The sequence below is a fragment of the Spea bombifrons genome, chromosome 4 (assembly GCF_027358695.1).
Source record: "Spea bombifrons isolate aSpeBom1 chromosome 4, aSpeBom1.2.pri, whole genome shotgun sequence".
Lineage (NCBI taxonomy): Eukaryota > Metazoa > Chordata > Amphibia > Anura > Pelobatidae > Spea > Spea bombifrons.
In genome coordinates this window covers 106,684,492-106,697,966 of record NC_071090.1, presented here as the reverse complement: position 1 = coordinate 106,697,966, position 13,475 = coordinate 106,684,492, and the positions used below count along the sequence as shown (strand labels likewise).

Genomic DNA, 13,475 nt, shown 5'->3' with positions numbered 1-13,475 from the left:
TCAGGCTTTGCCCCCGGGGACGACTGGCATCTTCTGGTCGGGGGGACAGAGAAAGCAATGTGGACCCACCGGCCCCCAACGCCATTGTGACAATGGTACAAAAATCACTAACACACTAACCCACGCTTACACACGCTTACACACATGCTCCATCTTGTTGTGAGATGTGTTCGGCTGTAGATGGGGGGGCAAATGCATGGGGGGGGGATGCTGCATCTGCAACAGACACCACGGAAATTTAAAGGGACCACATGGATACCGTATGCATTAAAGGGCCTACGATGGCTCGAGGGTCCGATTAAAAGACATTAAGATTTGCCAGCAGTTTCAATAGTAAATATTGCCCCCCCCCAGAACAGACTGCTGGTCCCGCAAGACGACCCCAACCAACACGACCTAGAGAGAGAGGGGAATGGATACCAGAGCTGCGATAGGAGGCTCACACGTCAAAACCGCTGTATAACGCAGGGCGTATATTACCCCAGCGATGGGTATTTGGTGGTCTGTATGCGGTGCAGACCACCCAGAACTTTAGAAAGAAAGACCTTTTGAAATCATAACTGGTGACCGTGGAGAACCAGCTGGGAGAAGCTGCAGCGCAGGCTGCCATCGCTGCACCTACTTGGCCACCTTGCGTGGTGGCTGGTCAGGTAAAGTGGGCGGGTGGCCATTTCTCCAGGCCCACCCACTCCCGCCTCTAGTCACACCCCCAAAACAGGTACCCTATGTGGACACCTGAGACATTGAGGCACACGCCAGAAGCTCGTCAACAGTCCGGTGAGGAACAATCAGCAACATAAGAACAGGGGAGAGATAATGGGGGACGGCCACTCACATCCTCATTACAGGGCGTCCCAAGGTATACACAAAGTGGAAATTTATGACCCATATATTGGTAAATAAAGGTTAAAATTGACATTACATGGGACTATTGACTGTACAGAACCATAACATATAGAGAATTCCAGTACCACATGTCATCCCGTGTAACATACACGCGTAATCATATAACCAGAGAGGGGGGTACGTCAAGTTATTTTATTGAAAAATCCTCCAAAAAACAAAAATAGTTCACAATAATAATAAAATAAAAAATACAGAGAACCATCACATTATGTTTCGGACGCACGTCTGCCGGGGGTGTCCGGTGCGGATCAGTAAAGATCATACAGGTTACAGAGTCATTTCTGGAAACATTACCAAGGAGCCGCGGGACGCCCCTGAACCAGCATTAGAAATGCTCCAGTTGCCTCGGTCAACAGCCTCTTGTGCTGTATAGAAGGCTCATCTATCTACAGTTATTGTATAGAGAGTTTGCTCCAAACACGTATGTAACACGGGAAGATCGCCGCCTTAATCCGTGATTTGAATGGCTAGCAGGAGGCAGCCACTGGTTCGGGGGCAGAGGAACCGTTTAGCACATTCCCACTTAACACCCCCCCTTTCAAGGACTAGAGGCAACTATGCCGACACCATTGGTGTTTGTCACTATAGGGGTTGTGGTTTCACCATTTCACTATTCATTATAAAGGCCCAGCACAAGGCTGAGCTGGCCCTGTATAATGTATAACTTAACACGCGAAGAGAAATCGCAGACTTCGCAACATATTACAGGGACAGCCAAAGCTCACCGGGGTTGGGCCTTCAGAATGAAGTCCAGAAGCTGAGTAGATGCTGTTGACTTGCTCTGTGCATGATACAGAAATACATGCGCGATGCAGGGTGAGGTCCCAAACCAAGTCTTCCTATTTAGGAATAAATACTAATTATAAAGGGAAGTCGTACACGGACCTGCAATAGTTAAACCGTGGCCCCCAAATGATTCTTGCCAGACACTTTTCGCCGGCAGAGGTTCACGGCCAACATGTCAAGGTCCATTTTTAGTCCGTAGACCGATGCAGAACCTCAACTGTTCGCTTAGAGACGGCTCACTAACTTCTGTGCTGTGCGCGAATCACTCGCTGTGGAACTCAGACCTCACGTAGGTTGGCACCTATTCACAGGAGAACGTTTCCCTCACCTTCTCAAGGTCTGGTGAAGATCAAGATGAGACCTCGGTGAAGGGACCGTGCGCCACAAAGGGTTAAAGAGTGACTATAATGGGCAATGTCTGTTTTAACCAGGACACAACCAAAAAATATGACTTCGGCTGACATGGTCAAGGCTGAAAGACCATTACAGGAGATCCATTGCCAAAAACCGCTTTGGTCCCTCATGGGATTGATAGGTCTTCTCTGAAACCAGCCCACAGGCAACCACAGTAGAGGTAGCCACCAGAAAGCTTCACGATTTAAGATGAGCCGACGGCCATAAACAGAGCATCAGGAAGAAGTTTTTCCCCCAAAAGCCGGAGAGCTATCGCTTTGACCAAGATGATGTCAACCCAATCAGATAAGTAAAGATCAATAAGACCGCCACGTAGGGTGGACCAGCTGGAAGGGGAACACTTTATGTGAGAAAAAAACATTTAAGGGGGAACGAAGCAGTAACCTGTAGACGTTTTTGCACCGGCTGAATGAACGTCAGCATTGAGAAACCACCAACATATTCACGGGGGTCTACGGAACGAGCAGAAGGCAGGCTGTAAAGGGGGTGTGCGTGAAGGCATCATATGTTTATTAGACCTCTTTAGAAAACAGGGTGGGTTCGCACGTCTGGTATTATGGCACCGATGCAGGACATCATGTCATCGCTTCTGCGAGCTTCTCGTCGTCCGGAGGACAGTCAATAAAATCTGCCAACATGGAATCCGCATCCGCGACTTTATCCTGCAGAACAAAGAAGAGAGGAGTGAAGAACGCGGCAGCGGCACCGCAGCGTACTTCGCTGCAAAATACCTAGTCAGCAAACCTGTGATTGGCTGACGCTACTCCCCTTTATTTCAACGGGAGACGCACCACCTTTGACTATAATGGGGTTTTAATGACTATGTGACATGCACTGAAGGTTACTCCCCGCTCCCAATGGAGGCAGCTGGGGAAGGATATTAGGGCTTGAGGGTTCCTTTAAATATCACTAAGCTATATACCAAGTAGTGTTGGCTGGCAAAATGGTTTGTCCATTTCGACCACCTACTGGCCAAAGACATTCATCCATTGGCCATCGATAGCAGTCTACATGGATTACCATGGCTGACGTTCAATTACAAGCTCTGTATTAATACCCCCTTCTGCCTTCCTCCTCGTGTAAAGTTTTTCCAGCTATCCTCATGGATCTCATGGGCCTCAACTCTTTCCCCTAAGGCTCTCGGATTCTCTGAATCTAGTTTCAGAATGAGGCTACGGTTTTATGTGGTTAAAGAACGGGCAGGGTGAAGGCACGGGACTAGGAACGAGGATTCCAAGGCGTTGTTTAGTTATAAAATAGTTCAGCAGCCTTTCTGTAAGTACAGCTGTCTCACCTCGGTCTCTTCAGCCTGCTCCTCTTCTGGTCTTCTCTCCTCTTCTAGCAGCTTCTCTTTCACAGATTCCCCCGTGGTCGGGATGGCTTCCAGCTCACCCATGGGTTCTGGCTGAGACACCACGCTCTCCTCCATCTCAGGCGGCAGGACTGGAGGAGGTGGCGGCGTCAGAACAGGTGGCGGAGGGGGACTGTCCATGACCTCTGGATCCGCAACCCCGTCTTCTGCTTCTTGCCCCTGCATCTCCCTTTCCTCAGTCTCTACCAGCATCAGCAGCCCTGTGTCCCCACCGTCATCTTCCTGCACGGGCGATAGACGGGGAGGACCTTCCTCAGGCTCTGCCTCCTGCATCACCGGCTCAACTTCCTGAGGTAAGTTCTGTATCGCGGAGGCAAGCTGCATCTCATCCGTCATCAGACCTTCCTCATCTTCTTCACCCTCTTCATCCTCGTCGCCCTCCTCTTCAATGTCATCTTCTTCCTCTTCCTCCTCCTCCTCAGTTAGCCCTTCATCATCCTCTTCATAATCCTCTTCATCCAACCCTTCAAGATCTTCTTCCTCTTCATCGTCATAGAACTCTTCTTCCTCGTCTTCGTACATAACTTCTTCCTCTTCATCCTCCTCCTCCTCGTCCTCCCCTTCCTCATCATCGCTGCTGTTGATGTTGATCACAGTCATATTACCTTCTGCCACGGGCTGCGGATGAACCTCTGGAGGCGGCAGGGCAGCGGGAGAAGGTCCATGGCACACAGGAGGTGGAGGTACAGAGCTTGCAGAGGGGACTACGGGCTGAACAGGCGGCTCTGTTGGTTCTTCTGAGGGAGGTTTAACAGAAGGCGGTGAGACCTCGGGTTGCGGCACAGGTTTTGTCAGAAGCCCTTCTGGGACGATGACCACGCTGTCATCCGAATCGCTCTCCAAGGAAATCTCTACGTCCGACGGCTCCTCTTTGTCAAAGTGGATGAAGACGGCGCGTTTAGACTTCCCGCCAAAAGTCTCCTCTGAAGGTGGGGACGGTTCAGTCGGCGGAACAGCAGGCTCGCTCGGCTGAGGAGCGGCCAAAGGCCTGAGAGGTAGGTGATTTACAGGAGCCGGGGCCGGGAACGAAGGGGGCGGCGGGGCCAGAGGTCTCTGATTGAGCTGGTCTCCGGACTGCGCAGGGGGACGGGGACCCTGGGCCGGCAGAGGATGCTGCAGCGACGGGGCGCGCGGGTGAATGAGAACGCGACAAATGGCGAGAGCCTCTGTGCAGAACACGGAGACCTGTTAAAGAGAAACACGTTTGTTGTTCACTTTTTTGCAGAAAGTAGCGGCTCCCCCCCGACCGCCATTTTACTCGGCGACTCACCTGCACGCTCTCCTCGATCATTCCACCCCTGAAGATCTTGATGGCGCAGTGCAAGGGGGCAGGCAGGCGAGGGCTGGGCGTTAGAGTAAGACAGAGCAGGAGTCTGTATAATTCCTTCCGACACTCGCTACTGATGTACGGGCCGAGCCAGTTCTCGGGTCCTTGCTGAAGACGGATGAGCAGCGGGATGGACAGCTCTTGGAGCTTCTACACCGGAAACGCCCACGAAAAAAATTATATACAGAGCCAAACGCGACCATATCCAGACTGATTACACCATGCATTACAGGCCTAATGATAGAGACATAATCTAACCGCATACAAGACACCAAGCCCTGGCCGCGGAGTCATAGGGCTGTCCCATGCATGTTTAAATTCCCTCACGGTATAATCCTCTACCACTTCTGCTGGGAGGCTGTTCCACTTAGCTACCTCAGTAAAGTAAAGCTTCCTTACATTCCATCTAAGCCTCCGACTCTTGTACTGATCTCCCTCCTTGGTCTAATACACAGATGTATCCACACTTTATCTCCCGTTACTCACCCGATGGGTCTCTTCTTTGATTATGGAGCCGCAATGGAGGAAAACGCTGCATAAAACTAGAAATAAAACAAACGTTGGAGAAAGCGGATGAGAAACGGCCCAGATATGACCTCGTCCTTCAAACACCATCTCCGGCACCGTTAGGCATACGCGGCGTCATAGAAAGTTTTAAGTGAGGAAGGTGAATGCCCCCCTACGCAGAATCAGATGAAAGGATCTTTGATCCTCATCTCCGCCTGCGGGGTGACAGTCACATTTTGTTACGATCCTGTCCTTTCTGCGGAAGCAGCAGATACATATTTTTATTCTTTTCTCTGAAGGTTTCATCGCATAAAAAAAAAAAAAAAACATGTTTGTGCAGTTTCTATGGCAACAGCCCATCAGTACCTGCTTTGGTTCCACATGGCAAGTAAGCCATTCCTGAGCATAATTTATAGAATGTAATCATTTCTGGGAAGGGTTTAACAAATCCGTGTAACCCCATTCCACGCCGGTTAACATTCAGAAAGTCAGGACAAAAAGGTACAGAGGGAGGGAGTTCCGGCCCTGCGGACGCTCACCTTTCAGCGCAGATGCACACAGTTCAATATTGGCACTGACTTCCCCCTTCCGATGTCCCTGAAAATCACCGTCCGTTACCTCGGACACCTTCTGTTTCTTGGCACCGAGCTGCACGAACCCGGAAATCTGTGGAGAGAGAGAGGGCACACGTGAAGCCAGCGGAGAGAGAGCGCGGGCGCGTGAAGGCAGCGGTGAGAGAGAAAGAGCGGGCACGTGAAGGCATCGGTGAGAGAAAGCGGGCACCTGAAGGCAGCGGTGAGAGAGAGCGGGCACGTGAAGGCAGCGGAGAGAGAAAGAGTGGGCACGTGAAGCCAGCGGAGAGAGAGAGCGCGGGCACACGTGAAGCCAGCGGAGAGAGAGAGAGTGGGCACACGTGAAGCCAGCGGGGGGAGAGCGGGCACACGTGAAGAGGCAGGTCGCAAGGGGTCTGAAATTCTGGCCGAAACTATGGAGTGAATCAAAACGGCCATTCTAATGTTTTTTTCTCAGCCCTTAAAATATGGAAAGCTTGCAGAAATGTTTAAAAAGATTACTCTGCTGCTATGGCAAGAAAGACTCCCAAAAAAAAAAAATTGGGAGAACCTGTCAACATTTTACCAGGTTTTTCTGGGGGGCACCGAGCGGGGTGTATTAATATCACAACTTATACAGAACATCACCTTGTTCACGAGTTGGATATTACACATAGCTACACGCAGACTGTATCAGGGTACAGGTCGGCCATCTTGGGGCCAGTAACTAAGCTTCTTTTCCTGGTCCCAGCCCACAGGATCATGCGAGTTTAACCCATTCAATCCCTCGCCAAACTAAAATCAAAGTTTTATGACAGAATAAGTCTAGGAGTTCGAGAAGACCGCATCTCCCGACGAGCTCAGCTTCCATGGACGCTCTACTCGGAGCACACAGGCCGTGGCGCGATACCGGTTTAGGGTGGCAGCGGGTCACGGGAGTACAGAGACAGGATGGCAAATTTTATTTACAAGCCAAGGAGGGGGTAAGGGGCATCCCGGTCACCTTCACAGTGTCTGCCGGAGGAGTGATGTCGCTCAGCAGATGAGTTATTAGAATGTCGGAATGATGAGCCGGCCCTTGCAGGACGCCAGAGGAAACGCCACACACGGTCACCCATTTATCCAGCACGCGGTAGACGGATCCACGGAGGGAGCTGTTTAAAAATAGTACGCACAATTACAAGGCGTTTAAATGGTGTGCATGTGTGGGGGGCTCCTAGCCAAAAGGAACCCACTCCCCAGATGTTAACAGTTGGCACCCTGTATAAGCTGGAGCCATCGCTCAGTCGCCCTCTTTACTGTCTGTTGGAAGGATATTTGTCCCGAGATGCGCAGAAGCTGCTCCTCACACTTAGTGTTATCTCTAAAACCAAACGCCTTAAAGGACCGGGGGTTCTAGATCCGAGCCGCTGCTCTTGCTTCGCGTCTCATGCAGAACTCACCTGTACGGGCGCTCTTGCCCTAAGGGCATCCCCGTCACCCCTCGCACGGCTCCCCAGGAGCTGAGAAGCTGAGGAAACAGCCGGCAGATGACGGCAGAGTACGGAAGAAGACGGGAGCCACACCTGCAAGATGAAGGGATTTACCCAACGCACCCTAAACGTACCAGCGGAACTCACCCACATACATACATACATCTCGCACGCGAAAAACACCAAACTCATAAAAGACTGATGGCCAGCAAAGGGCGACGCGCTGACCTCACATTACATTCCCCGGCCGCCATGTTGGTTTAACATCCATAATACTGTTGGCATAAAGTGGACGTAAACTATAGTGTATTGTGTTAGCTTTATTCTCACAGCGGGCGCCGCTCGTTTCTCCGCACTCACGCTATGATAGTAGCCTCCAAAATATCCAGAGCGTTCCTGTGGACCCGCGGAAGCAGCAGCAGCTTCAAGGATTCCTCTCCCTGCCAGCTCTGGAAAGAAAATACGAGCAAAAGCTGAGACGCGGTTCTGAGGGCGCTGCGTGCAACACAACAACAAAATGTACATACACTCACACTCACTCACACGACTCTTACCAGGTTCTTGGGGCTCACGTTAATTACCCGACAGACGAAGCTCAGAAGGTCGGACACCGGAACCCGCACAGGAGCCGGGAACTGCTCCCTACAAGAACAATCGGTCAGAGTTATTTTCCTTCTCCAACTCCCAAAAAGGGAAGAAAGCGGGGAAGAATAATCATGCAGACCCGAGGAGGTAAAGATGGCTGCATCTACGGTAAGCGGTGTATTCTGACTTAAGGTAGCAGTTTCTCTGCTCCAAATCGGGGGGGGGGGAGAGACCGTCCGGTCGGTGGCCAACCCTCGGGTGCGTCGCTGGTTAATATGCTGGTTACGGGGAAGAACTTATCGCCCTGACCGACCCGCTTACACCACGGAGGCCTGTGCCAAGTGGGAACAGCCTCCGCGTATGCGTTACCTGGCACTGCATGCCGGCGGTCACAATGGGGCAAGTGCCGTGGGGTCAGGCCTAGGGCAGCACCCATGGTAAATACATCTTGGCCCATGGTATAAGGTGGGTTTGCTTATTTTAATCCAGCGTTGCGTGGGTTTACTCCGTGTATAGAGCTGTAAGGGGTGTGTATGCCGGTTAGTCACTCACTGAGTCCTGCCTGGGAAACGTAGTTTGTGCAGGGACCTGCCGATCGGTATAGATACCTGAGTAGAAGGCTCACACACTGTCCCAGAGCCGAGAACCTCCTCACCAGCTGCAGGACGTTGTGTGTTCCATCGTCCTCTAAGCTTGGCAGCTCCAGCTCGGTCCCGGGCCCTTGGTACCGGGAGGACTCTGGGGGACACGACAAGAACATACAAAACTTAATATTTATTCAACGTTCGGGAAAAAGATTCTGGGCTGTTGCCACTGCAGGATCGGATACATACAGCATAAATACATACATAGCATAAATACATACATACAGCATAAATCTGGCACTTTATGGGTTTTTTTCAAATAACCCCAAAAAACCCACACAGAATATATCCAAAAATATTCTTCTAAAGAAGAGATGTCAGAGGTCCTGAAACTTAACTTTACATATTTTCTTGGCTAGAACACGTGCAAATGAGCAGTTGCCAGAAAATGTTATATTTAGCAGAAACCAGAACCCCCCCTCCCTCCAAAAAAAAGCATTATTTCTAAAAAACCTTTTTTACTCATCTCCCTTTTTTCCCTTGATTTTTTTTTATTTTTATATATACTTCATACAACAATAAATAAAATAAACGCAGATAAATAGTCACCTGTCTCCGCAGACTGATAGAGCTGCTGGAAGACGCTGTGCAGGGAGCAGAGGACGCCTTGGATCTGTCTCTCCCAGTTCTCGGTGTGTTTGACTCCTTGCGAGAACCCGGAGCCCAGGGACGGCAGGAGAGAGAAGCAGTGACACGCGAGCTGGTGGCGGGACAGGTAGATGATACACAGGTCACTCGGGGTTACATACCTTTAGATCTACATCTTTATTATATCGCACTCAGGGATACGACTGCATTAAACGGATTCAGGCATTCACTAGCTACTGGAGTTAGGAAAACGAGACTTCGGCGGAGTCCCCGGCTGCCTTGACTAAGATACTTCAGCTAGCAGCTACAAGAGACGTTTTCTAGCCCCAATATTGGAAACCGGCAAGCATCAATTAGCATGTAGTAAAACGTTTTGGCACGAGAATTGGGCTGGAGCCATCCTTTAACGCGCCAAGAAACCACAATAAAGGGTCCATGATATTGAAGCAGGCTAGTCTGGTAAAGGCAGGAATACAGGTTGGGAAAATAGAGCCACAGAAAGTCCCTCTGAAATCCCAAAATCCAATACTATTAGTCTTTAGAGGGATTGATTGCGCAATCAAAAAACCCCCTTCACAGGCACCGTGCCAGTGATTCCCCAAAACACAATAAAGACATGTGACACGTGAATGAGGACTGGGGTATCATCTTGGGATGTGTCCAGAGAGACCGGCCACATCCATGATTATCCTACATGTCTCCCCACGCGGCAACATCTCGAAAGCCAGCTAGACTTTTTCTAAGACGATTTACGCACCTCTTGAATCTGCACGTTTTCCACATCCAGGAGACTCAGGAGGAACGTGGTGAGCTTTCCCTGCGGAAGAAACGGGGTTTAAGCCTCAACGTACCAATAAACACATATACAGATAGCGCCAACAGATATTCCAATAGGTAACGTTGGGATTATCGACATCCCCTTGGACCGCCGTGTAGACCGGCCCTGGGTATGCATTTTTTTTAAATGGATCAGCCCGATCCGAGAACAGATAAGAAGGTCTCACGCGACATCGTTTCGAGTTTCATCTATCCCATACGCAAGCGTACAGGAGAAACGTACATCTAACATACAAAGTGCGAGACTGGCTCAGCCGACAGCAGGGAGAAGGCATAGAAGCCTTAAATAAATAAATAAATAAAATGTTACCCTTAGAGAGCCGCAGGCTCGTGGATAGGAGATCAAGCACGACCGGATTCCTTCTAGAGCTGGGACCAGGCACTGAGGGAAAGAGAGAGACACGTGATGACATTTCCAGAGAAGCGAGTCTTCCTTCCTTCACACGGGATCTCTTCTCCCTTACCTGGCGTCTCAGCCCCAGCAGGGACGTCAGCAGCCCCGGAATCTGGTTGATGGAAATTTCCCGAGATAATTCAGGAAGGGCAGACGAATGAGCCAGCAGCGACCGCAGCACAAAGACAGCGAAGCTGACCACTCGAGGGGGGTCCTGGGACTGTGCGGGGAAAAGAGCAACGGATGAGCACAGCAGAGAAACTATGACCTCACGTGAAAGCCCCCGATATACTCTCACCGTCTTCCAGGTCACAGCAACACATCAACCCCCCTCCTCACCTGAATGACTTGCAGGACACCGCGGATCCACGACACACAATGCGCCTGAAAAACATCTGTCGGAGACTCTTCCACCACCAAAGAGAGAAGAGAGAGTCCCTCGACCCTGTGAGAGAGAAGAACGTAGCATGAGACAAAAAGGGAGGGTTCTAGAGCAACGACCGCTGAGATCCGAGAGGGCAGTGAGCTGAAATATTACCGATATGAGACAACTCAAATGTAACGTTATCTGAGAAAGAGTCATGATTCGGTCCTGCAGATCCATGGAGATGAATAAAAGAGAGAGAGGCAAAAGGAAAGAGAGAGGGGGGGCGGCAAAAAGAAAGAAAGACAGAGGCGGGCGGCAAAAAGAAAGAAAGAGAGAGGGGGGCGGCAAAAAGAAAGAAAGAGAGAGGGGGCAAAAAGAAAGCGAGAGAGGGGGCAAAAAGAAAGAGGGGGTGGGCAAAAATGAAGAGAGAGGGGGGCAAAAAGAAAGAGAGGGGGGGCAAAAAGAAAGAGAGAGGGGGGGGCAAAAAGAAAGAGAGAGGGGGGGGCAAAAAGAAAGAGAGAGGGGGGGGCAAAAAGAAAGAGAGGGGGGGCAAAAAGAAAGAGAGAGGGGGGGCAAAAAGAAAGAGAGAGAGGGGGCAAAAAGAAAGAGAGAGGGGGCTAAAAGAAAGAGAGAGAAGGGGGCAAAAAGAAAGAGAGAGAGGGGGGCAAAAAGAAAGAGAGAGGGGGGGCAAAAAGAAAGAGAAAGAGGGGGGCAAAAAGAAAGAGAGAGAGGGGGGGCAAAAAGAAAGAGAGAGAGGGGGGGCAAAAAGAAAGAGAGAGAGCGAGCTAAAACCTGAGAGCAAAATTTGGAACTACAAACAGCCACAAGTTGCCACCCGGGGACACTGAAGGCATCCAAGTTTTAGAGCGTAACCTCGGAAGCTCGCCTTGTGGGTGAACGGGTCATAAGACAAAGTCTTCGCTAATAATACGGCCATCTTCCCCCCAGGGGCACAGGGCGAGCTTACATCTCGCTCCATTCCAGTTCTCCCAGAGTCAGGTGGAAGTCGTTGCGCTGACTGTTTTTGGGTGTAGGGGTATGATGTCATAACCCAGCACTCTTCACCAGCAAGCAATGCAGACAATACGAAGAAAGCATTACTGGCCAAGTCTGCGCAGACCTCTCGCTCCAAGCTACGGTGGCTATGGAGGGTGCCCAGGTGACAGTTGCTGCCCCCCCCCAGTAAATGTGGCCCCTCACATTTGACCCGCGTTAGAGAAGGCCCTGACTCAATACCCATCGGCTAAGCTGGGGGCTCTCTTACCGAGTGCTGGCTGACATCAGGCGGGAGTTGCAGCTGCTAAGGAGGGCGGAAAGAGCGGCCGTGGAGCCCTGGAACAAGAAAGAGGCAAATCAGGTGATCGGCTTATAGAATATACATAAATCATGTATTTTAAATATTTCCATAAAATGTCATTTACTATAATATTATTTTAGTGTCAAGAATCTTATGTGTATTACTTTCAGCTGGGATATAAAATCTTACACATGACGTCACTCTACCTGCCTTTGCGTCACACACACACATTTGGGTATCTATTTTCCATATGAGTAAATTAAGCTAAAACACCAGGTTATTGGGAAACCGTGTTTTAACCTTTTACGTGCCGGGGTATGTTGCACATTGCGCGCACACCGGCAGGGTGCGTGTATGAGATGCAATGAGGCCCTGTGGCAGGCATGCTCCATAAGGCCGGTGTGTGAAGGGGGGGGCAGGCGATGGTTCATTCAGACAGCGCGGGGCCGTGGGAGCCCATACTGACCTCCACTCGCAGGGCTCCGTGCTCCCGCAGACCCCGGATGGCTTCCCCCAGCTCCCCCTCGCTCAAATCCCGCTCCAAGAGGCCGCTAACGGCCGCCTCCATCATTCGGAGACCGACACACGCCGCCGCCATCTTCCCGCCAGCAGGGCGCGTCATCACCGCGCGCCGGGGACCTGACGCACACGAACTGCGCCGCGTAAAAGCAGCCATAGCAACCACAGAGTGCCCTAGCAACCCTAAGGGTCATTTTTGTTTGGTCAGTTGTTTCTAGTTAGTGGGAATTTAATTGGATTTGGGTTAGTTAGGGGATAAAAAGCAAAAAAAATAAATAAATAAATAAAAAGACACAGCAAAAACACCACATTTCTTCAGGCCCTTGGGGGGGCATAGCCCTGGCACTGAAGGGCTTAACATATATATATATGTGTGTGTGTGTATATATATATATGTGTGTATGCATATATATATATATATATATATGTGTGTGTGTGTGTGTGTGTATATATATCTATATATATATGTGTGTGTGTATATATATATATATATGTGTGTGTGCATATATATATATATGTGTGTATGCATATATATATATATATATATATGTGTGTGTGTGTGTGTGTATATATATATCTATATATATATATGTGTGTGTGTATATATATATATATATATGTGTGTGTAGATATATATTTATATATATATATATATATGTTCTCTTGTACCGCAGCTTTGATGCAAGAGATCGCCAGAGCTGCTATGGGAACCACAACTCTCACGACGCACAGCCAGGCGGAACGCTTCTCTGGCTCGCTACCACCAGGCAGCCGTGGGTTCTCAGGGGCTCTAAGCGGAATTATGTATTGGGGCCACCATATTTAATAAAAGTAGTAAAAAAATAATAATTGGAATGGAGTGTTTATGATCACATGTACTTTAAAGGGAAATCTTGACTCGTCATAATT

At 49.9% G+C, this 13,475-nt stretch overlaps 1 protein-coding gene across 2 annotated transcripts; it reads right to left on the bottom strand.

Moving 5' to 3' along the window:
* Positions 1-2,593: 2,593 nt before the first annotated feature.
* On the bottom strand, positions 2,594-12,661 carry PELP1 (proline, glutamate and leucine rich protein 1). Of its 2 annotated transcripts, none has more exons than XM_053462549.1 (17): positions 12,514-12,661; positions 12,015-12,082; positions 10,723-10,828; positions 10,454-10,603; positions 10,300-10,371; positions 9,910-9,969; positions 9,114-9,264; positions 8,529-8,658; positions 7,890-7,977; positions 7,696-7,784; positions 7,306-7,428; positions 6,867-7,017; positions 5,852-5,978; positions 5,292-5,347; positions 4,749-4,955; positions 3,401-4,663; positions 2,594-2,768 (listed from the first exon to the last, which is right to left on the bottom strand). In XM_053462549.1, the coding sequence occupies exons 1-17, from the start codon at positions 12,643-12,645 to the stop codon at positions 2,682-2,684; spliced, it is 3,060 nt and encodes a 1,019-aa protein (XP_053318524.1). In that variant the 5' UTR covers positions 12,646-12,661; the 3' UTR covers positions 2,594-2,681. The 2 variants fall into 2 exon arrangements, with proteins under 2 accessions (XP_053318524.1, XP_053318525.1); XM_053462550.1 differs by having other exon boundaries at positions 4,749-4,952.
* Positions 12,662-13,475: the final 814 nt, after the last annotated feature.

Bases quoted from the DNA above. Each gene is read 5' to 3' on its own strand.
- PELP1 (XM_053462549.1), bottom strand. From the start codon at position 12,645: ATGGCGGCGGCGTGTGTCGGTCTCCGAATGATGGAGGCGGCCGTTAGC. The intron at 10,604-10,722 runs GTGAGGAGGGGG...TTCCCCGCACAG, and splicing joins GTGTCCTGCAAGTCATTCAG to TCCCAGGACCCCCCTCGAGT. The intron at 5,348-5,851 runs GTGAGCGTCCGC...TTTTATTTCTAG, and splicing joins GTGTGCATCTGCGCTGAAAG to TTTTATGCAGCGTTTTCCTC.